The 25,618-nt window shown below is 35.9% G+C and overlaps 1 protein-coding gene across 1 annotated transcript in view; it reads right to left on the reverse strand.

The window, feature by feature from the left end:
- LOC148285441 (E3 ubiquitin-protein ligase UBR4-like) overlaps positions 1–25,618 on the reverse strand; it is a gene marked incomplete at its 3' end in the record, with an annotated part of 74,454 nt that overhangs the window by 17,617 nt on the left and 31,219 nt on the right. Inside the window, 15 exon segments of the mRNA XM_088225175.1 lie at positions 1,182–1,343; positions 2,225–2,409; positions 4,180–4,374; positions 6,702–6,866; positions 8,189–8,401; positions 10,710–10,888; positions 13,832–14,046; positions 14,146–14,395; positions 17,456–17,641; positions 18,764–18,884; positions 19,090–19,131; positions 21,123–21,277; positions 22,329–22,471; positions 24,025–24,183; positions 24,441–24,656. Coding sequence (XP_088081301.1) covers positions 1,182–1,343; positions 2,225–2,409; positions 4,180–4,374; positions 6,702–6,866; positions 8,189–8,401; positions 10,710–10,888; positions 13,832–14,046; positions 14,146–14,395; positions 17,456–17,641; positions 18,764–18,884; positions 19,090–19,131; positions 21,123–21,277; positions 22,329–22,471; positions 24,025–24,183; positions 24,441–24,656 — 2,586 coding nt within the window.

Consider the following 25,618-nt stretch of genomic DNA (forward strand, 5'->3'; position numbering starts at 1 on the left):
TGTGCCGACTGGCTAATAAAGAAATTGGCTTCTTCGCAGTAAAGCAACAAAAAAACAAATTGTGATTACCATGGGACTTGTAATTTTTAATAACATTACCAGTTGATAACATTAAGCAATAGATAAAAAAGAAAAGGATATATAACTTTCTTAATAAGTAAAAAAATCATTGATGATTGTTGGCCTTTTATCCGAGTTATACAAATAACAAACAACCCGTCCACAAATACAAATAATTAAAATATGACAGAAGTATGATACAAAGAATATATACAGTAAAACATCGTTTTTATTTACCAGAATATTTAGGTTCCATTTTTTCCATACATTCTCATTCAATTTTCCCCCCAATCAACATTTTTTACGTTTTTCCTAACCCCGGTTTTACGTCGAATTATTTTCATAACTCATTCGATCTGTCAAAAGACGAGCCGCGCGCCGCCGCGTGAATGGAGAGTAAAATCGAGGTAAATAAAAAAATGTGTATATTATTGTCTCAAACTAAATTCAAAGTAGGTGCAGTGTAATTGACCATTTTGTTTAAGTGTCTAATTTTGACATTTCACTAAATAGTGACATGCGGTTGACGCATGTTTAGGAAGAATAAAGTCTTTACATCAATAAATTACGATGCAGAAAGTTTTAAAAAAATGGCAATATAAATATTATTTGATGTTATACACACATAATGTGAAAAGGATCAAAGGGCAAACAGTTATCATAAAAGTGTGAAACAGTCCGCGATGTAAATGACAGTTGAAATTTTGTGGTGCCATACTAAAAAAAGTGATACCATATAAATAAAATTTGCCAATATTTAGGGAAAAAATCGTTATATGCATTTTATGCAAATTCAAATTTTTATTTTCGTGTTTTTAAGGTTAAGTACCTGGATAAAATTATTTATGCGTGTATTTTTTAAATTCAATAAAAAATAACACATTGCAGTTTTGTTTGAAAAAATACAAAATATTTTAAATTACATCATGAATAATACTTAACCAGGACAGTTCTTACAGTTGTTCTGCAGTAAATTTAGTATAATCTTGTAAAATAATTCTATTTTCATTTTTTCCATACATTTTTCATTTCCTCACTTTAAAGTTTTCCTCAGTTTTACACTTTTTTTTAAAACTCCCTCGAAAAACGTAAAACAGGGGTTTTACTGTAGTAGAAAATACCTTGATATCATTGTGCACGACTTCGACGGTGTTGGTTATATAGAAGAGTCCCTTGTCTGCGTGAGAATCTTCGTTCATGGTCTGCCAGTAGATGTGGCCCGAGCTGCCCATGCACAGCATATACGTCCCCGACTCCAGCGACACAAACGTCACGTCTCGGACCTGCCATCACACAAGTATATATTTAAATATTTGTACAAACCAACTTTTTTTACTTCACACATTCTTTTTTACAGGAATTTTAAGGAAGAGTACATGGTCAATATAGTGCGGGCAATTGGTAAAATAAACCAAAGTAGGGATTAAAATGCTGAACACTCCTCTAGTGGAACGGAAGGCCTGTTGACTGCTGACTGCTGCCAACAGGCCGGCTTCTCCTGAAGAGTTTTAAGTGGTTTCCTCTCCACGTGAGCAAATGCTGAGAAGTTCCTGATTGGCCCACATTAGTATATCCTTCCTGATCACGAGAGTTATAAATTTAAAGAAATTTGATTGCAGAAAAATCCAATCTTTAAATTTGTTGCAACAGAGAGGGAAAACATTTTTGAGACGGGAATATTGGAGTCTAGGCATTTACAGGGCTAACGATCTGTCATTAGCTGGTTTAAGTGGCCAATTTACACACTGTGTAACATTCACCATTATGCCTATGTTTGAACACAACTGCAACAAATTGAAATATGAACAACTCCCTTGAGAGACAATCCAGCCAGTCTGCAAGCATTTGGACATATTCAAAACGTTGTTAAATCCAATCTTGATCATTTTTGTTACATGAAGGTAAGATGATCAGTCTTACGCTTCGGGTACGAGTCCAGAGACTATGAAATATTCTGGTGTGAAAACACCCTTTCAAATAAATATTTCATACCAACCATGTCGGGAACCGAACCCGAGACCTCTCGCATGATAGGCAAACGCGCTGACCACTACACCACGAGGCCGACATACACCACAATGACAGCTGTCATCGCTATTGTAAATAAATGTATAGGCCTCCATATTTCCTTCACTCTACACAGGAATTATATACTTTTGTTTACCTTTCCGCTGGGCACGACGAAGTGGTACTCGGGCAGAGAGGAGTCCTTGGCGAGGTGGTAGATCTTGACAAAGTCGGCGGTGACGAGCGCCAGCTGCGTCTGGTTCCCCGGCAGCCAGATGCTGCGGATGATGAAGTTCCCGGGGTCCAGGGCGGGCTGCATGACCAGGCGCTCGTACACGGAGCCTGAGGGATACGCGCATAACGTTCGGTACACGGTGGGAACTAAATCGGAGTCGAGCGTCGTGTAATAATGACACTAATACCCGAAAAGAAACTATCACTAATAAATTAAAAAAAGAGAAAACACATCGCTTAATATAATATCTTTATTTGCGTTGCTGGGACTATGCTGTAGGATAGAAGGAAAGAAAATTGTATCTTTGGCAAAAATTTATAAAATGGCAGCACCGTGTACAACTCGATTAGAACTACAGTAAAACCTCGTTGTAACGTTCCTCGATTTTATGTTTTCCCGCTTTTTACACCGAAATATTTAGGTCCCATTTTTTCCCACACATTCTCATTGAATTTTCCCCCCATCAATGTATTTTACATTTTTCATAACCCCGGTTTTACGTCGAATTTTTTCATAACTCATTCGATCTGTCAAAAGACGAGCCGTGCGCCGCCGCGTGAATGGAGAGTAAAATCGAGGTAAATAAAAAAATGTGTATATTATTGTCTCAAACTAAATTCAAAGTAGGTGCAGTGTAATTGACCATTTTGCTTAAGTGTCTAATTTTGACATTTTACTAAATTGTGACATGCGATTGACGCATGTTTAGGAAGAATAAAGTTTTTACATTAATAAATTACAATGCAGAAAGTATAAAAATTTAGCAATAGAAATATTATTAGAAATTATAAACATAATTTGGAAAGGAGATAGTTTAAACAGTTATAAAAATATGAAACAGTCCGCGATGTAAATGACAGTTGAAATTTTGTGGTGCCATACTAAAAAAAGTGATACCATATAAATAAAATTGCCCAATATTTAGAGGAAAAATCGGTACATGCATTTTACGCAAATTCAAATATTTATTTTCGTGTTTTTAAGGTTATTAAATTAAATTATTTAAGCATGTAATTTTTTAAATTCAATAAAAAATAACACATTGCAGTTTTGTTTGAAAAAATACAATATATTTTTAATTATGTATGTCATTGGTAAATATGAATAATCCCCAATCGGGACAGTTCTTACAATTTTTCTACAGTAAATTTAGTATAGTCTTGTACAATAATTATATTTTAATGAAATTTACATTTTTCTTTTCCTCACTTTAAAGTTTTTCTCAGTTTTACACATTTTTTTGTTGCTCTCTTGAAAAACGTATAACGGGGGTTTTACTGTATATAAATTATCCAAGTATATAATCTTGGGCAGAATAACAACTCCTGTACTGCAGATTCTTAGAGTAAGTGCCCGATGCGTCCTTCGTCAATTTCTGGTTTAGACATTTTACCCTTGAAAATGTAGATTTTATTACTAGTAAATAATGCCGAACAATAGTTCAAAGCGGAAAAAAAAACTCACAGATGTGTTTACTTCGCCGTGTCTGGACACAAACTGCACTTAGGTCATAAAATACACAATTTCTTTATAACAAACAGTTCGCCGTAGAGGTAATCAGAGAGGAGACAAAGTAGTTATCACGCGCCATTGTTTTTGGACTTTGCAACAATGGCAATCGGACTCATAAAGGTAATAAACCAAAATCAGTGATCGAACATCCCATTTCCAAGACAAACGAAAACGATTTTTTCCGAGCGTCTTAGCCTTGTACATGACACGTAATACAGGGGTCCAAATATATATAAAAAACAAAAAAAATCAGAGAGGATAGAATCCCACATCACTCTGTCTTTGCACACAGACCTAGCTTCCTCTACATTTATAGATCTTTTTTGTTTTAGATAAATAAAAAAAAATGTGTTTTTAGGTCTCACCGCCTCCGGTAAAGGTGACGACGTGGCACTCGCGCAGCCCGCACACGGCCAGCAGGTCCTCGTTCCAGGGGCTGGCGCTCAGCGACAGTACGGTGAAGGGGATCGGCGCCGACGTGAGCCGCGTGAGCGTGAGCTTGCGCTTCGACGAATCGGCCTGCTTCAGCAACTGCGACAGCTGGAGGATCGTGATTTTTCCTGGGGGACACTTTTCTCATTAGACGACAAATTCAACAAATCAATAGAGAATTCAGCTCTTTACCTTCGCAAAAATCAACAGATGGATTTTAGAAAAAGTATGCATGTTCCAATATAGGTAGAACGGTGAATATTAAGCAGTGTGTAATGTGATCACTTAGACCAGCCAAAGAGAGATCATGAGCCTTTATCAAACATTAATTGAATGTAGTTATGCAGAAAGCACAATTTCGGAAAAAATGAGATATTGATGTTATCGGGTGCAGTAAGGTCGATTCTATGTTCTGCTTAAAACACCCCGACCGCTTTCATATAAAAAACTGGAAAAAATATATTAATCACCTCCGGAAAAAGGTGTCGATCACAAAAACAGCATTTCTCAATTTGCAGAAAACACTGACAAAACTAGAAAAATCTTATGGTACTTTAAAAATCTTTTACACTGGTCAAATACACAATAAGATTCTTGTTTGTAATATTTAAAAAAATTATGTATTCATTTTTTATGTTTGTTAAAGTCAAAAACATTCAAACTATTGTGTAGATTTTATAATTCACTCTTAAACATTTAAGTTTGTAAGTGAAAATTCTTGATGGAAGTTCATTGTAATTTATTATATAAATAAAACACGAGTGATACTTTAATCCACAAATTTGGAATATCCAGTGACCGGTTTCATCGCTTTCGCGACATCTTCGAGACTGGTATCTTTATTAAAAAGTTAAATGTATTTATACAGAACAGAGGTGAGGATACATAATTCAAAGTTATATGTAAGTAAATTAAATAAAGTTATTTTTATCTTAAGGATCATTATCGACAAATTTTCTATGGGTTAACTAATGAATGGATATAATGTTATTTTAATGAGGTTAACTAATGAATGGATTTAATGTTATTTTAATGATCTCATAATAAAGATAATTTAAATTTTGCCAATCATTTAATAGAAAACAAACATTCCTTCGAATTAAAAAATAATTCATATTGCACCCAAAGGCTATAAACTTGACAAATTAGAAATTCTCGAAATTAATAGATTAAAAAATAAACCCGACGTAGAATTACTTAATGAACAGATAACACATGTGCATTCCCAATTACTTTACCCATTGTAATATAATTTTACTAATGACTTTTTACCCTTTGTTTTTCAGAAATCATTATTTACAAAACCACACTCACGAAGGATGGGACACCAACAATAAAATAAAATACTTAAACTCATTAAAATAACATTATATCCATTCATTAGTTAACCCATAGAAAATTTGTCGATAATGATCCTTAAGATAAAAATAACTTTATTTAATTTACTTACATATAACTTTGAATTATGTATCCTCACCTCTGTTCTGTATAAATACATTTAACTTTTTAATAAAGATACCAGTCTCGAAGATGTCGCGAAAGCGATGAAACCGGTCACTGGATATTCCAAATTTGTGGATTAAAGTATCACTCGTGTTTTATTTATATAATAAAAAAAATAATTCACTCTTTTCACAAAATGGCTATTATCTCAGTTTCACTTTTCTATGGCTGCCTGCTTTCTGTATAACTGTGTTCAATTGTTCTCTATAGTAAAATATGACTAGAAATATGTTCAATTTCAGGTCACCAAAGAAGATACTTCAAAATTTCAAACAAATACAGGTAAACGTCGTTTTATGCTGGGTTTCGTTCCTAGAGACACTTTTCAATTTCACGCTTTTTTAAAAAAAGCATCTAATTTCATTTGCTTTGATTGCTGCTTCCTTTCTTGCAGAATCATAGCAGAAACTACGAATATTTGAATATTATTTTAATTTTAATAATAGTAAAATAAAAAATATAATCATACCTTTCTATTTTTCTTAAAAACAAAACGAAAACTAACTCGGAAACAATTTCACACACACAAAAGGCTGCTCGCGTACACGGTAGTAGAATAAAACAATGTGTAAAAGTGTGTTTGCTATTAGAATCGCGGCACCTACTGTCGTCTGGTGTTGGCAGAACCGGGGAATCCCACACCAGCACCAACCAGCGCAATTGTAAATCAGCGTAAATCGAACCGTATACACATTTTTATACAGATAATACGATTTTACTTTACCAACAATAGGGTATTTTCACAAGACTGTTAAAATTATCAAATAAGATATTACACCTTGATAAAGAAGCATGGGTAGCTTTGAAACCAGTTGGTAATTGAATAAACAATAAGTAGTATTTTAATGGTAACTCTGTTAACTTCCAATTGCAATCGGGACCCGGGTAGCTATAAGTTGGTATCTCATCCATCCGATATGTTCACTTATTTAGTGGGGTAGGTTGAACGTACCCTTTTCGTGCGAGACGGCGAGGTGCTGGCGACGCCCGTGCGGCAGCGCCATGCAGCACATGGCGACGCGGCGCACCAGGTGCGCGCTGATCAGCTGGCGTATGGTCTGTCCTTGCTCGCCCGTGTACGACATGCGCACATTCTCAAACGCTCCCTCCTGCGACCCTGCAGACAAGAGAAAGAGCGGATAAAAAACCAAGGTAGTTATAAAGATGACGATGTCATTGTGATGGCGACCCCCCGTGGACCGATAGCTAAGATGCTCCACAAAAATGAAATGTGATTTATCCCAAGTCCGTGTATTCTGCGCTGTGATTGCTGCCCCTTTTCGTTGCGTTCTCTTATTGTAAATAATTGAATAATTAGCAACATGTTTTTAATTCGTATTTACAGTAAAACCCCTAAAACATTTAAGTTTGTAAGTGAAAATTCTTGATGGAAGTTCATTGTTATTTATTATATGAATAAAAGTTATACTTTAATCCACAAATTTGTGGATTAAAATTTGTGGAATTAATTTGTGGTTTAAAGTATCACTCGTCTTATATTTATATAATAAAAAGTAAAACCCCTAAACTACATTCCAATTCATTCCATATAAATGGAGAGTAGGAATTAAATCAGTAAATTCTTTTTTGTTCCAGTTGAACCATTTTTTTATATCATCTTTATTTAACATCATTTTCATAAATATTAAATGTCCGTAAAACACAATAAACAGTCTTTAAAATAACAACTAAGAGACGAATATGTTTGTAAAGCTGAAACAAATAATCTTTAAAATTCCAGCACAAAAGTGGAGACAATTAAAATGTCTAAAACAATAAACTATCGGATGATTTCGAAGTTTTGTCTTTTTATTCAACTTACTGACAAGTTGGTATGATGGCGGAAGCTAACTTCAGACTCTTGAGCTGTCAGTTTTCAGTGCAAATTGCAAATTTCTCAGACCTTCGAGTTGGTATAATGATAAGAGACTAGGGAATTACTTCAGACAACGCAATAAACGCATGTGAAGCACGATTAAGTGTCTTTAAAATTACAACTAAAATTGTGAAGTCGGTTTTCAATATGGATTAAATTTTTATCAAATTAATTGAGAGATTAACTGGGTTTTAAATGTACTCAAAAATAAATTCAATGGGACTTCAACAATTATACGTAAATTAATAGTAAGTAGTACGTTCATCTTGTTTACTTTGTAAATATGAAAGGTGTTTTTATCTATTTGTGTACTCATGTTTTTGTATTTTTTTCTTACAGTACTTATGTACATATTATGCTCATTTGTTTTAATGTACTTATTTAAATGTTACTATGGGTCTTTAGTCATTATTTGTCGTACTTACATTTATTTAAACATTCTATTTTGTTCCATAAGTGTTTTGTGAATTTTGGACATGTTTTATTATTATTTAATAACAAAGAAAAAACAGGTTTTTCCCGTGTCCAGCGGTTCATATTGCCAAACACCGAGCATCATTTACCTAGCGTGGGCACCATGAGCTGGTCCGTGACGTGCAGCTTGACGTCTCCGGCATGCAGCAGGGCGAGGCCGCGGCGCGCGCGCTCGTGGCGGCCCACCGGCGAGTGGCGCTCGCACGACGCGGCCACGGGCCCGCGCAGGGCGCCCAGCAGACGCTGCAGGCCCTCCGTGCACGCGCGCCAGTCGTCAGACTCCCACACCGAGGGCTCTATGGCTGGAAACATCGAACATCAATTTATTTCGAATGGATTAAGGTCGTTGGTGGTCGAAATAAGCTGCCACGAGAGCTGGTCTCAAAACCTTCACAGCTGGGTATGGGTTTCTGGCGCAGGTGGTAACTAACATTCCACTAATGAGGAACTTCAGCCCTACGGGAAATTGGATACAAAAAAGTTTTCTTCCGCGCGGTAAAAACTAGAGCATCAAATCGTAATGTACAAAAATAAGAATAAAAAATATTTAAATAAAAACTGACTACTTTCGTCACTATAGTCCTTAAAATTTAGCTTGATTCAAATGACAGCTGCCAAACTCATGTCAATAGTGATGGGAAATTACTGATCACTGATCATGTACCAATCAAATCGATTTTATCAGTTTTTTCATGCAAACATGAAACTCTGTTTCCAAAAATTGATATAAAAACGCAAAAACAAGCCTATTATAGTGTGTTTAATACAATTATTCACCAAAAAATAAGAGATTTATACTTTTTTCTAAAACATTTTTAAACAAATTATTTTCAATCAAATTACATGGATCAATTTGTCCCATCTCTAACGTTTTTGCAAAATGATGAAGTCTAGGCATTTACAGGGCTTATGACTTGTCATTGGCTAGTTTAAGTGGCCACTGAGGAAATCCAGCCAGTCTGCAAGCATTTGGACAAACTCAAACATTGCTAATTTTATATATTTATGTTGATTTATATTAGCACTATATATTTTTTTAAATTAACATAACAAATACGAATGATTTTTCGTGTGTCAATATAAATCACTCCTTAGATGTTACTACAAAGTTATGTCGTCACTTTTTCTGACAACTGTCATTCTAATTATGCTATATTTTAAGGACTATAGTTCATATGAATCAGCCGATGATAAGAGAGTTGCGGAAGATTTCTGGTTTATGATAATTCAACGGACCAATCGGCAGAACCAATGAAGAAGAAGCGGAGGAGAATTTGAGATGTCACACGAGCAGTAATTTGATAAATACAAAACTTTGAAAAATCATAGCGCTGATACGATACACAAATTTTTTTTAAATATATTTTTGGCCTAGTTCAGTAGTCTATTACACTTCTGTGAAGTAAGAGCTGAAACCTTTATCACGGGGGGAGATTCATCCGGCTGAACCAATTCACCTACTAAGCGACTCCTGAAAACAATTTTCCAATTTTTATACTTCTTCTTTTACCAGTTAGTTAATTTAACAATGTGCTATTTTTCTTCACAAAAGTAGACGCAAGAGTTGAGGAAACGTGGATAAAAAAAATCTATAGGGAGAATGGTGAATGTTACACAGTGTGTAAAGTAGAATGTAAACCCTGTAAATGCCTAGATTTCCAAATTTCTTCTTAAAAATGTTTTCCCTCTGTTGCAACAAATTTAGATCTCAATAACTCCCTAGGGAGGAAGTCCAGCGTGTCTGCAAACAGTTAGATATACTCAAAACATGATTGTATGGAATATTATTACTAATAGTAATAATAATTATGGTTTATTAACAAAAATTACAATTTCTTTATCTACTACATACACACTAAGATAATAGATTTCTCTGGATCATGTCTAGTCTGCCTAACTAGGCACAACCTGTTTTAAGGCAGACATTTTTATGCAAAAATAAACAATAACATGACTACCTACTAGTTAATTTATTATGAAGTTATACAATACATTTATATCATTTATAATTTTAGAATGTTTTTTAGTAAGTTTTCCAATTTTTCTCTACCAAAATCCAGTAACCATTTTATTACAAATTTGTTTATATTCGGATAACATATCAAATAATTTTTTAATAATAATAATACTCTGAAAAAGTTTTAATTCATATCTCAGCTTTTTAAGATTTTGGATTTTCACAGATTAGCAAGTAATACCCTCATACGCAGGTAAGCCCTCTCTAATTTTGACTTTATTAAATTACTGCTAGGCATCTCCAGTGAATTTTGAGATGACTGCGTCGCCCGGAGACCACATTCCCCGATGATAGAGAACTGATTCTGATAGAAGACATTGTTTTTATTCCTTATTCGCCTGGTACACGCAGTGGCGCGCGCGGCCGCGGTCGGCACCATTATTACGATATAATTTTGGCTATTTTGACACATCAAATGAATTCGGAAAAATTTTCAACGTAAAACCGGGGTGATGAAAAATGTAAAAAAATGTCAATTGGGGGAATATTTGAATTAGAATGTATGAAGAACAGTGGGTCCTGAACATTTCCGTGTAAAAAGTTGGAAAATGTAAAATTGAGAGACGTAAAGACGAGGTTTTCCAGTGCATTACCTTGCAGGTTGGAGGCGTACGCCGGGCGGCGCTGCGGCGCGGGCTCGCGCGCGTCGCGCAGCGGGCTCGAGGGCCGGCGCCGCAGCAGCGAAGGCGGCGCCGGCTGCTCCGACGACTCCCCGGCGCGGCGCGACAGCGACAGCGAGTTGGAAGAGCTGCGCTTCACCAGCGCTTGGCAACTGCGGAGGGCCAACAAACATTCTTGTAGATTTTCACTGTCACTGTCATAAATATGTATCGTCTTATTAGGGTGATATTAGGTGACATGTGGCACTCTAATTTTTGTGTCCTGCTTCACAGAAGTAGCCACTCCAGGTAGCCAAGATTGTGGAATATGTCAGAGACTTTAAATTAAATTTAGACATTTAAATGTCACTATCTGAATATATGAGTTTTCCCTTTCTCCTACTTCTTTTCTTCCCATTTCCCCTCATCTCTTCATAGTGTATTGAAGATATTTAGTCAATTTGTGTTTAATAATAATAATAATAATAATGTTTGGATAATTTATATAGCGCCATTTTTGTGAAAATCACCTCAAGGGCGCTGTATAATAAATAAATATCCCAAAACGTCTTGCTGCTACAGAGCGCATGGACTGTTGGGATTCTAGTTCCTCGTCTCCAATTACGATATATTACAATTATGATATATATGAGCTAGATAACAGAACGTCTTGCAGCTACAGAGCGCATGGACAATAAGAAATCTAGCCCCTATTTACATTTTTATTTTCAATTTTTTTTATTTGACAATGAAGTTTAGAGTTTAAGTTATATTTTAAAAACGAAATAAAAAGCAAATTTATAAAATTAGAATTTAGATAACAAGTCTTGCAGCTACTGAGCGCATGGACGGATGAAATTCTAGACACCGTTTACTAAATTTAGATATTTGATAGTTGATAACATTTACATAATATGATAGCTAACATCACAAAAAGTCTTGCAGCTTAAAAACGCATCAACAAATGGAATTTCAACAAAATAAGAATGATTTTAAAAAGTTAATAATAAAAAATAATTTTAAAAAACGCAATAATAACACATTGAGCAAAGAACTAGTAAGTATGGCAATTAAGTGAACATGTTACAGTACAAAAAGTAAAATATAAAAAACTAAACAAAGATAGCATTCCTTAACTTATTATTAAGGTTAACAAAACAATAGACGATACTCAAACTCGTCCCTGTTTTATTTTGGTGTGCAGTAAACAGGATCTATTGTCTTTTTCCTAGTAAATAACTGTAAAAACACTTGGTTCACATTTGGCTGTTCCCTGGGAGATGATAGTAGAAACGCATCTGTGTAGAGTGTAGGTACCAAGGAATATATTCGCTTCTTTTTAATTTCGTTTGTTTATTACTAAACGCATGTTTCCCGCCTAAAATTTCTGCTTATTATTATTTTACTTTGATTAAGATGTCAGATAAACTTGTGTATTACTTTTGATATTCGAGTAATTTTACGTGATATAAAATATAAATGTTTATCAATATTTTGTTTGATAGTGAAAATATTATAATGTTTATTTATTTAATAAACGCCCAGAGGGCTCTTACAATTTACATTAAAAGTAGATAAAGTATTATAGAAAACTAGCGGACCCGACAGATGTTGTCCTGCCCGAGCATTAGCTTGCCTGCTATTACCTTGGAAAAATACTTTTCATCGATAAGTAGGTACCTAAGTACTTGATTATGATTGAATTCCAAAACTAAAAATAATTTATATTCAAATATAGAATAATTTTTGCAAATGTCAAACTTGGCTCTTTTAACCAACAGTGGAGCACTTTATTTATGAACGCGATTTACAAAAATGTATTTAATGTCAGTTAATATTATTTAAGTATTATAAAAAATCCAGTAAAAAGCAATAAATGGGAAGAATGTAGGGAAAGAATCTGATTGGGATCCATAAAAAGCAAAAGTTGTTTGTAAACATTCAAAAATAAACTATTTTTAAACACAAAAAAACAAAATCCTTCCATTTTTTTTTAATATGCATTCTGGTAGGTCGATGAAAAAAAGATTTACGTTTCTAAACACCTTTTTTTCACATATTCGATTGAAAATTTTATATCTGCAACACGCACAGCACAAAGATCTACATTTTGCTGAAAACCGCACGTAAATCGGTTAAGCCATTTGGGAAAGTTCAGTGACATCACACACGTACAGACAAATTATATATATAAAGATTCACTTAACATGTAATTCATACTAAAAAAAATAATTAAAAAGGAAATAAAGTGAAGATGAATAGAGAAACACATTAAAAAGGGGAGGATTGAGGGGATGGCCATTGTATGGATAGGATAGCTAATTTGATAGCAGCAGGAGTGGTGTGGAGCCAGCCAGAAGTCCAACAGCTCGGCATAATTATGAGCTGTTCTGTGAATGCGTGCAAGACAAACCGTTACTAAACAATTTTAATCAAAAATAAATTTAAATAAATACAATGCAAGGCATTTTCGCAATAGAATTTAAGATCATGGTGCTTTGAGCCATCTTTTGGGGTCATAATGATGGATATTTATTTACACTATAACATCAAATTCAGAAAAGTTTTTTTTTGTAAAAATAACATTTGTAACTAAATTCTTAAAAAATTTCGTTTAGTAACAGTTTGTCTTTAAAGGTGCGTATGCATGTAAACTGTATATTGATATTTATATTGAGTTTTTAAATAAATAAAAAAATAATTACAAAACTTTGAAAAATCATAGCGATGACACAAAAAAATAAAGAAAAAAAAAAATTGTCTCGGTTCGATAGGCTATTAACTAATACACATATTTTGTTGAAACCACTAAACTCCCTCGTTTAAACGAGGACGGGACAAAATTGTCTCGTCCCGGCATTGAAACTATTATCCTAGCATAAACAGAATGTCAGAGGACAGTACAATAGGCCAATTTAATTTATTTTCGTGAAAGTCTTTCAGCCGTTTCGGGAGAATAACCGTTTCATTTTTTTTAACCACTCTACAAGAAATATTGAAAAACTTCTCCATTTCAAAACAAGAATATTGATTATTTTCTACTTATTTTTCGGATAAAAATTTCTAATGAAAAGGTCAGGAAAGTGTAGACAAAAGGCCTTTTAGAATCTGGTTACCTCAAGTCCTCCTTGGCGCCACAGTCGCAGAAGAAGTTGCCGTACTTGGCGTAGGTGACGTCGTGCTGGCGGTGACACACGAGTGCGCAAACGGTGCACACGCCCACGCCGTCCACCATCTTGCATGTGTGGCAGTGGTACCAGTGCTGGTTCATGTACTCGCGCGCCGTCGTCGTGAACGTGCACAACTTCAGGTACAGCATCGAGTCCTCGTCCTGGGAAAAGAAAAACGTGGCAATTTAGCAATTTGCCTCGCATTTCTCGTGAAAATTATTCTGACTCTTACAGAAATACTCTATACTCTAAAATCTTACGGAGTCATCGGCGCTGGTGTCGCCCTCGTCCTGCTGGTCGTCGGCCCAGTCGGGCTCGGGCGGGGGCTCGCTGGGCGCGTCCCACGGGGGCAGGCCGCCCGCCGCGGGGCCGCGCGCCTCGCCGCAGTGCAGCGCGTCCGCCACGTAGGCCAGCGCGTGGCACGCGGCCTCCAGCTGCGCGCGCAGCTGCGTGTCCCCGCCGCCCATCTCCAGGTACTCCAGCGGCCCGGGGGCGCTCAGCGCCTGGACACTGTACAGGGAGAGACCATTATGTAATATACAAGATGGGGCGGAGCGGACTGAACAGTTTTGAGGTGCTATAAATTAGGAACAGTACAACTCTGAAAAGAGTGATTTATTTTATTAAAATCTCTAGGCAATCCCATATTGTACAAATTATATTTACTTATTTGACAAATGGTAGTCTGCCTTACTTTATGGGCTATTTATTAACCCATTACGTAATGCAGACTATAAATATAATGACGTTATTAATAGAAAGCAGATAGCTGCTAAACTGCCGATATGTACAGAAAAATAGATCCATATTATCCGCAGAAACCGTATTCAGCAAGCGAATCGCCTTATTAATTGGGTGAATTCTGACTTGCATTAGTGTTTTTTTAAGCCAATCAACAGGCTTATGGAAGCCCTAACAGATTGGCATTAATTAGTATATATAACATTTAATCAAAGCATCCGTGTTTTGAGTATGTCCAAATGCTTGTAGACTGGAGGGATTTTTTTCCTAGGGAGTTGTTCATATTTAAATTTTTGAAAAACAACAAACAAAAAAAACATTTTTGAGAAGGGAATATGTGAGTCTAGGCATTTACAGGGCTTATGACCTGTCATTGGCTGGTTTAATTGGCCACTTTACACACTGTGTAACATTCACCATTCTGCCTATGTTCAAAAATCCACATTTCCACAACTCTTCCATCTGTTGACTTTTGTGAAGTAAAATAGTTTTTTCATGCAAACATGAAACTCTGTTTCCGAAAATTGATATAAAAACGCAAAAACCAGCCTATTATATATATAGTGTGTTTAGGACAATAATTCACCAAAAAATAAGACATTTCTACTTTTCTCATAAACAACATCAAATGAATTATTTTTTGATTCGATCGATTTGTCCCATCTCTAACGTTTTTCAAAATGATATAACCTTGTAAGAACGTTGTTAATAATTAGGTTTATTTTAGTTTTTTTTAATTTTAAAGCTGGTTTAATATTTATGTTGATTTATGTGTCAAGCATTTAAAAAAAATAAATTAACATGCCAGATACAAATTATTATTCGTGTGTTAATATAAATCACTCTTTAGACGTTACTACAAAGTTATGTTATCACTTTTGCTGAAAAATGTCATTCTAATCACGATACCGCCGTTGCCTGACCAATAATAATTTCTCGGAATTTGCAAATCATATAATAGACAGTAACCACCCATTTCCTAATCACACCCTCAAACACCTGCACCAAGTAAATAACAAAGGCAGTAATATGAATAATCTAGAAATGATAGAAATTCACAAAAATTTTAATTCTGAGAACAACCTAATTAATAATCACACAATTAATCACCCCTCGCCTTTATTGACTATGTTCCCTTTGCGACCCCCTCTCCCCACTCACCCCCTTAGACCCGCGTCTGTTAACACTCTCTTAGTCGAGCGATGTCTTCCCACACATTAAATCTTGGACTTTATTAATTAATTAATTATTGCAACTTTCACTAATGTGCTAAATTTTAAGAAATAAATTCGACTTAACGTCCTGTCCCTCATTGATCATGTTTTCATATCTGTACTTTAGATAACTATCCATACATAATAAAATAATTCAAACTTTACATGACTGCTTTCTTCTTCAATCAGACATCAACTCTTTTAACCGATGGTGTAAAGTCAAGAAATTAGAACTAAATATTAAAAAATGCAAAATAATGTCATTTCATAGAACAAAACAACCAATTTCCTTCGAGTACCTATTAGAAAACTCCAAAATTGATGTAGTCAAGTCCATCAGAGATTTAGGAGCTGTTTTGGACTATAAACTGACGTACAACGAGCATATAGATAATACAGTAAATAAATCACTGAAATTACTTGGCTTCATTAACAGAATATCCTCTGATTTTACTCATGTCCGTAAAATCAAAACTCTTTATTGCTCATCTGTTCGCCCTCTTCTTGAATATGCCTCAGTGGTCTGGTCTCCATTATATGTCAATCGCATAAATCACATTGAATCAGTCCAACATCGCTTGCTTCGAAAAATAGCGTGGATGCTCGGACTAGAGAGAGATAATTATTCTTATGCTGAAATAGAGTCAATGTTAAATATTTCTAGTCTACAAAAACGTAGAACTAATATTGACTCCATATATATGTTCGCCATACTAAATGGTGTAATCGATGTTCCATCATTACTGGGACAAGTAAAATTCAATATTCCGACTCGTAGATTGAGAAACAATGAAGTACTGTTCATCGATCAGCATAGAACAAACTATGGCCTAAATTCTCCAATGACCCGTCTTTGTCGTATTGTTAACTCAAGACAAGATCTGGACTTTTTTGGTTTAAGTTTACAACGATTTAAACGAGCACTAAATAAATAGTCCAGATCTTGTCTCGATGTCCCTTATGTTTGTCAATGCTTCTTTCTTTTTTTAAAAAATGTTTTAAACTATTCTTTTATTGTAATATTTAAACCTTATAAATTGTATACATGGACAATGTCCGTTAATAAATAAATAAATAAATAAGGCGGAAAAAAACCCTCCTGCTCTAAGTTTTACTGATTAATTTGTTTATTTTTTGTTTAAATTCTATGACATAATGAACAATATTCTGTGTTTACTATATTAGTTTTATATCACCCGTCGATGGGAGGAATGCTCTCCCGAAACTATAGTTGTGTTCTTGTAAAATAATAAAATTGTGTAACACTAATAACAAAGTTTTATTTTCATAACAATTCTAGACTATATTATAGAATTAAATTCAAGCAAGCTACGAACAAATGATTTTTACAATTGGTTGGGATTTAATGGATACATCTCGCACAGGGGGTAGTCATAGTAATCATCGAGTATCTTAAACGTTTCTATCGAGTGCCATCTCTTCCCTCGTTCATCTGATGATGTAAGTTCTAATGCTTTTAATCTACCGTGGTAAGGAAGCCTTTTCAGAAATTTGGAGATTCATGACACATCTTTGGACTTTTTCCAATAGCTCGATATCTTTATCGAAGTAGGGACCGAATGTAATGCTTGTAACGATCTGTGAACTGTCTTACCAGGTGTTGAGCCAGGAGATGGCGGCCGGGAGCAGGCGGCGATGGCCGTGGCCGCGGTGCGCGTCGGCCAGGCGCGCCGCCTCGCGCAGCAGGCGCGGCATGGCCAGCCCCGCGTGGTCCGCCTTGAGCGTGTCCGGCGCCATGGATATCAGCGCCGACAGGAGAGACATGCACGCCTCCTCGTCGCTGCGACAATCGTGCAAGGAAAGTTAGGGATCGGAGAACAGAGAATTAAGAATGCAGACTTGTCGTTACACACACTCGTTTATCATTCGGGCTGCAAGACTATGAATCTACATTTACCATCAAGTTTGAAAGATGCGCTTTCATCATGTGTTCAACGAGATATAAAAAATAATCATAAAAACAAATTAGGAAGTTCAGTGCTACAAGAAATTCGATAGAAAAAATGTTTTCTTACATGCGGTAAAAATTAAAGCATTCGATTGTCTGGCGAAGTTTCTAAAAAACATGAAAAAATTCATTAAAATGAACTACGTCAGTTCTGAAGAACTAATTGATGATTTTTTTTCAAAAAGATTTCCCGTTTACGGGAAGCCAACTCACCAATCAGCAGAACTCACCGACGAAAACTTGATAATACGATACATAAATTTTTTTTTTTTTTAATTTTTGGCTTAGTTTATTAACAAATATTCAAAATTATTTATAAAAACCCATTTAAGCCCATAACTTTAGCATACACGACGAAATAATAGAAGAAAAAATAATAAGTTTTGGAGTGGAGGCAATACTACGCTTTGCAATAGTAATTACACTTTAAGAAATAGCGTCTTAACCACTTCACCACGGAGGCAGCCGGGATATTTAATATATTATAACTGTGTGGTTTTTGAAGCATTATTAAGAGTGACATATTGTTATTATTTTATTTTTTTAATAAATATTTTTATTTTTTTAATATTTATGTTCTAAGCGTTATTTTGAGTGACAGATTATTATATTTTTTTAAAGAAATATTTGTGTTTTTATGATTTACCCAAAGTATTTATTTATTAGAAAATGAGAACCAAGTTGTGGTAGAGCGTGGTGCGATGCTCGGGCCTCTGATCCCTGTGTCCGCGACACTGACCACGGGACCACACCCCGGGTCATTATTATATTTAGATTGCTCCTAACAGCAAAAAATCAATTGTGAGGCTCAAAAGGGTGAAATTTCACAGTGCCCGAGATTCTAATAATTCAAATGAGGCCCGAGGGGCCGATCAACTGAGGCCCGCAGGGCCGATAAAGCGAGCTGAATTTCCTAGCATGTAATGTATTCTGGAATGGAGGAGGAAGACTCACCAGTGCAGTATCATGTGCTTGGTCAGGTTTGAGAGCAAAATGGCGTTGTCGTTGTTATTGGGAGACTCGGACAGGAGCGCAATGGCCACGCTCTCCTTGCTGTCGCTGCCCCCTCCGGACACTGCAGCGACAGCAGCCGAGACAAAACACATTGACAATATTTATTTCATTTTATTTTGAACAATTTCACTTCTTGTCCAACTCGTACATTGACTGACGTAGCATTTCTTCCAAATAATCGTATTATATTTTATATTGTTTATTGAGCGGCAAACAAAATACATTTTGAAGAGCAAGTAATGAATCGATTGAGCGAATTACCAGACTGTTGTGTCGTGTCATTTTGGCCGCTCCTCGGCGCAGGGGACCTGAAAACAACAATATATGATGAATACACCGGTAGGTAGTCGATTCCACTCATTTCATACTCGGTGTGCAAACGTTCGGAAGACGCCTTTTCCTTTATGTCGTGTTTTATTCATATTTTACACTGCACATAAAAAATGTCTGTCTTATTTTAGAAACCTGATGTTGCATATTCTAGAAGAGGGCGAACAGTTGAGCGATAAAGATTTTTTATAGTGCGGACATTAGTAAGATCAGAGGATATTCTGTTAATGAAGCCAAGTAATTGAGTGATTCAAACAAACAAACAAAAAACCATCACGCCGTTTCTCTGTAAGGATAGGCAGGGAGGATAGAACGCCAGATAACTCTAACTTTGCATACAGATCTCGCTTGCTTTACATTCATACATCTTATCATGCAAGCGTGCCGATTATTCCGACTTTTAAAATGTCCATCTTCAAGTATTTGTTGGATTTGGTCATTCAATTCATTTATTTAAATATAACATATACATTACAAACACACATTTAATACGTACATATTATAAAAAAGAAAAAATACATGAAAGAGATTCACGTCAAAGTAGTAGGAGAATCCTGCTCCGGAAAACCCCTTCGGATACATGGAACAGATCAATATCCAGAGCGATGTTGTTCAGCATAGAGGTAGCTCTTCCAACAGGCATAACCATCTGCAGGTCGGTCCTGTATATCGGAATATGAAACAATCTACGCTGTCTTAGGTAATTATCAGGAACATACAAACCAATGTTCATCATAATCTCAGGATTATCGACAATACCGCGCAACAATCGATAAAAATGTGTAGTCAAATACACATTCCTTCTAGTCTCCAAACTGTTGTAGCCAAGCATACCCTGGAGGAACTCGGTCGGATAGAGCCAAGGACCCGCACTCTCTCATGTAGAGATATCTCAGAAACTTCTTTTGGATTTTCTCTATCACAAGAGAGTACTTCAGTTCATGTGGCCCCCAAATCATCGAGCCACTCTCGAGTCTACTTCGCACCAAGGAGTTGTTAAAGAGTTCTCAGTACGCGGGTATTTTCAAAAACCCTGGCAGTACGCAGAATGAATCCCAACATTTTCATACCATGTCTTACTCGGTCTTCCTCTATTACCGCATCCATCAGCATTCGCAATGTAAATATTTTTAGCCGTTCTTTCGCTGTCCATACGCTCTACATGTCCAAACCAATGCAAAGCTCCTTTCTTGATTTTGTCAATAATGTTTATCCTAGCCTTGCATAATGTACGGATCTCAACATTTGTGCATCTATCGTGTATAGTTTTCGCCTGAGAGATCGCATTTCGACAGCATTTAGCCTACTTTCATCCCTGTTTTTTCCAAGTCCATACTTCGCTCCCATACATTAGGGTCGGGACCAGGACTCCATTGTGAACTGCTAATGTTGCCTCTTGCGATAAACATTTAATTGCCAAGGTTGATTTGAGTGCACCGTTCACTCTGTTCCCGGCACTCACCTTCCTTTCGATATCTTTCTCAACATACTTCCCAGATACACTAGATTATCTTTATGCTCGTTGTATGTCAGTTTATTGTCCAAAACAACTCATAATCTCTGATGAATAAATCTTTGAAAATAAACCAACATATTATATGGTTAAATGCTACTTAATAGAATATCTATCAAGCCGTCTTCATTAGCTAAAAAAACATTAAAAATAATAAAACCTCTTTTTCCATAATTAAGATTTGAACCTTTTGACCTAAGGTCGATATATTGAAGACCTCATACCTATATTTTTCTATAGAGAATTAACATAATTTTCAGTGTGTTTTTTTCAATTGAATTATTTATTAAACTAATCTATTATTTCCAACAAAACAAAAAAACAAAATTCTAAGGATGGATTAATTTTTAAAAACTAAGCTATTTTTTGGGTTAATTTTAAACAGCAGTAAGAATTTTTAAAGACGTACGTATTCAATTTTTACATAGAATATGCAAGTCTGTACGTGATACTTACGGTTGGTCAGGGCTCGGCTCTTCCCGCGAGCCGAAGGGGCTCCCAGGAGCCCGAGCCACGTGGGGGGCGCTTTTCCTATGCGGTTCATGACAGACACGCACACGCTGACGTGCGGCGAAGACCCTTCACACCAGGAAAACAGCTTGTTGAAGAGCCTGGAACACGCACATTTTGTTATTTCGTCGTCTCAGTGAAAAAAAAACCTAATACAGTAAAATCTCGATTTTACATTTTCCCGATTTTTACACCGAAATATTTAGGTTCCACCTTTTTCCATACATTCTTGTTTAATAATAACGTTTCATACGTTTTTCATAACTCTGGTTTTACATCGAAATTTTTCCATAACTCATTTGATCTGTCAAAAAAAGAGCCGCGCGCCGCCCTGTGAATGGAAATTAAAATTGAGGTATATAAAAAAAATATGTAAATTATTGTCTCAAACTAAATTCAAAGTAGGTGCAGTGTAATTGACCATTTTGTTTAAGTGTCTAATTTTGTCGTTTTACTAAATTACAGTTGACTCATGTTTAGGAAGAATAAAATCTTTACATCAATAAATTGCGATGCAGAAAGTTTTAAAATTTGCCAATAGAAATATTATTCGAAGTTATAAACATAATTTGGAAAGAAGATAGTTTAAACAGTTATCATAAAAGTGTGAAACATTTTTGCTGCGATGTAAATGACAGATGAAATTCTGCAGTGCCATGCTAAAAAAAGTGATACCATATAAATAAAATTTCCCAATATTTAGGGAAAAATAATTGTACGCAAATTCAAATTTTATTTTCATGTTTTTAAGGTTAAGTACCTACATACAATTATTAAAACATGTTTTTTTTTTAATTCAATAAAAATACACAATGTGGAATTGACTAAAAAAAAAATGTTTAAGAATGAAATTATAGGTAAATATGAATAATCCCCAATACGACAGTTTTAACAATTTTTCCTGCAGTTTTCATTTCCTCACTTGAGCGTTTTCCTCAGTTTAACACTTTTTTCTGCTGTTTCCTTGAAAAACGTAAAAAGGGGGTTTTACTGTAATTGGCTTGGTGGGATTTTTGAATTAACTCGAAATATTTCTTGTTTTCAATACTTTGACTGTACTGATATATATTTCCCTACAAAAATTAATAACAAGATTAATGTCCGTGAAATACATGATCGTAGATGTGAATCACTGTGTACATATATAATTACCTTACAACCCTCAGACTGTAGGACTGGCGTGCGGTGGGTGCGGCGATGAGAATCTCTCCAAGACAGCGCTGTCCTTCGCCGAAGAGTGCTTCCAGCGCCAATCGGCCAGCCGGGCGCTCCAGAACCTTCTCCCAGTATTTAACCTAGAAACACAATAATCCAGCATTGTAATGTCGGGTGGATAGTGACGCGAACTCCGGTACAAGTCTGATTTCCGAATACCCCCTATTACAACTTGTTGTCCATTTTCTAACATGGTTATTTATAATAAAATTTACGGCTCCAAAATGCTTTTTGTCTGCGTTCCTCTTCTTTAAAAAAGCATCCAACCGGTTTCTAAACTGGTTGGCCAAAATGGAATAGACAACTAGGGCTGATGCAGCAAACTTCCGTCGCCATCACCAAAGTACTTTCGAAACGACCCAAATTTTTACCGGACACGTAGCTATGAGAAGTTATCTATATAGGTTTAAATCAAGGAATGATGACTATTGCCCATGCAATGATATTTCTTAACAGATAACAGAGTAACGAACATCTGTTATTTCAGTGCCCATTTTTCAGTTTACAACGCCATAATCTTTAAGCAGAATGCAGGTAAGATGGAATATTAGAAAAGTTCAAAATTAGACAGCGGAGAGACTATCACTCCCTCTCACTTCTGTTCAATGTACTTTATAGTCCTAATGCTCCTATATACCTGCATGAAAATTTTCAACGCTTATCAGTTCATGGTTTACCTCTTCGTTCTGATTCTCAAGGCACTCTCTTAATACCCATCCACAATTCCTCTTTCTTTTCTAACTCATATAGTGTCCACGCGGCTCGACTGTGGAATCATCTCCCATCCACCATCAAAGATGTTACTACATTATCTCCGTTTAAATCACGTCTGAAGAAACATCTCCTTTCTCTTCCTTAATCTCTCCTCCTTTCCTTCTTCCTCTTTCCTCTTTTTTTCTTTTTCCCATTGAGTAATGGTTTTGATTTAAGGTAATTTAGTTTTAGATTTAGGTAATAAGTATAAACGTATTTGTTTATAAATTTGTATAAACCACATTTTTTTAATTACACTTCGACCGGTTTCGAGGTTACTACCTCATCGTCGGGAATTTAACTAACTTACAAATATAACACTATACTATGAAGAGAGGAGAGGGAATGGGAAGGAAAGAAGGATAAAGGAACATTTTTAATATTTAGATAGTGACATTTCAATCTTGACTTAAATGTAAATAAAGAAGGGGCATATATAACATTAGTGGGTAGATTATTCCACAATCGAGCGGCTACTACTGTGAAAGAGGAGGCAAGAAAATTAGAGCGATGACAGGGTATTAAAAGGGTTCTCTTGCATTGCATTGCATATCGTCACTATTGAAAATTATAATAAATGCTTACAAACATACCACTTTCTACGTTTCAAATGCTGATAAATAAAGATTCATATTTTTCCATAGTGTTGAAAATGTGGATAAGGATAGAGAAAAAAATTTACACACCTCAACCTTTTTCGCGCAACGTTCTATTTTACAAATAATTGGCACTTTTTCACAAATTGAAACACTTCCGCTTGTTAGTAGTCATGTTTACAATTCGAGAGTTAGGTTTCAACATATCTTACAACGTATCTTACTCGTAATGTTCATTGTGCATTGACCAATAAATGATAAAATAAGATTTAAGTCGGTCTCACCATTCCTCGCAGTATCTTGTCGTTGTTGGCCTGCAGATCGCCGATCATGACGGGGTACATGTTGCGCAGTACCTCCTCGTGGATGGCCTGCTCCAGCGAGGGCAGCAGCTGCGTGAGGATCGTCGACGTGCTCTGAAGGAATTCCAGCCTGCTGTCCACCTGGGTAGAGGAACGTACCGAATATTAGCGGACATTTTTATTTTGAATTTCCATTGTTCCCTTCATTTGATGTCACATTGTAAACTCAGGATCTGGTCTTTTTTTAGTGATTGTTGAAATCTAGAAAGACTAACATAAAAAACTCCATTAATTTTTTCTTCCGTCCTAACTTTAATATTTTTTAGATTTATTTTATTTCAATCGTATCTGTCTTCGTCTTTCTTGTTATTAAAAAGTAAATGGAAGTTCAGACTCACGATGGCCGGTAGCAGGATGGCAACGGCGCGGTCCCGATCGGCCACATGCTCCGGCCGGCAGAGCTGGGTCGCGCGCGCGCCCACCACGGCCACGGCCTCGGCGGCCAGCATCTGCAGCGGCGCCGCGGCCGCGCCCGTGCTCATGAGCTGCCCCACGGCGCTCAGCAGCTGCAGGATGGCGCTCTCTGATGGGATAGCGTCCTTGGTGAACGACGACTGGAAAACAACAAGATGCGATGATTTTTTGGCCGACAAGCTCTTTTGTCTAAGGAGGCATCTCGGGACTGTTAAATCGTTAACAGCATTTTGAAACTTTATAATATTTTTTTATGAGGTTTTCGAGAGACTAGAACACATCTGGTAAGCATTTTATTTAAGTCTCACCTAAGTCAAACTTACTTTTGTGCAGAGGAGAGTAAAAACAGTTCAATAGGGAATTGTAGCAAAGTTTTATTTATTGCTACAAAAAACTATTTACTATTGCTGTGAAACCCCAAGACTACGTCCCCACAATTTACATATAATTTTTGTAGTCCCATTAAATTTTGATTAACCCTTAAAAGACTGTGGTAAATAATTCCTTTGAGCGCGGTGATGTAACATCGTGTTATCACTAGTAAAAAACGGAATATTCTAAAGTTCAGATATTTGAAAAAAAAGCGTGGAGACATACTGTTTAATAATTTATGCAAATAAACATATAATTTAGCCCTGTTATAGCAAAATAAGTTAAAAATCATAAATACGCCGCTCATATTACGCACGTGCGTCCCCCATCACAATTACAAAAAAGATATAAACGATGTTTTCAATCAGTGTTACATAAAGAAGATTAACATATTACAACAGAGATGAAGGAAATTTAAGAGAAGGTAATATAAAAGTCTAGGCATCTACAGGGCTTATGACCTGTCAATGGCTGGTTTAAGTGGCCACTTTACACACTGTGTAACATTCACCATTCTGCCTATATTTAAACATCTATATACCTTCAATTCTTTCATCTGTTGATGTTTGTGAAGTTAAAGAGCTGAAACCTTTATTGCGGGTGAGATTCATCTAATTGAATTATTTCACCTACATACTAGACCAGGCAACGCCTGAAAATATTATTTTTTCAATTTCTATACTTCTTCATGGACCAGGTAATTTATCAACAATATTTTGAGTTTGTCCAA

The sequence above is a fragment of the Micrasema longulum genome, unplaced genomic scaffold (assembly GCF_059751315.1).
Source record: "Micrasema longulum isolate JH-2025_06_02 unplaced genomic scaffold, ASM5975131v1 h1tg000034l, whole genome shotgun sequence".
NCBI lineage: Eukaryota > Metazoa > Arthropoda > Insecta > Trichoptera > Brachycentridae > Micrasema > Micrasema longulum.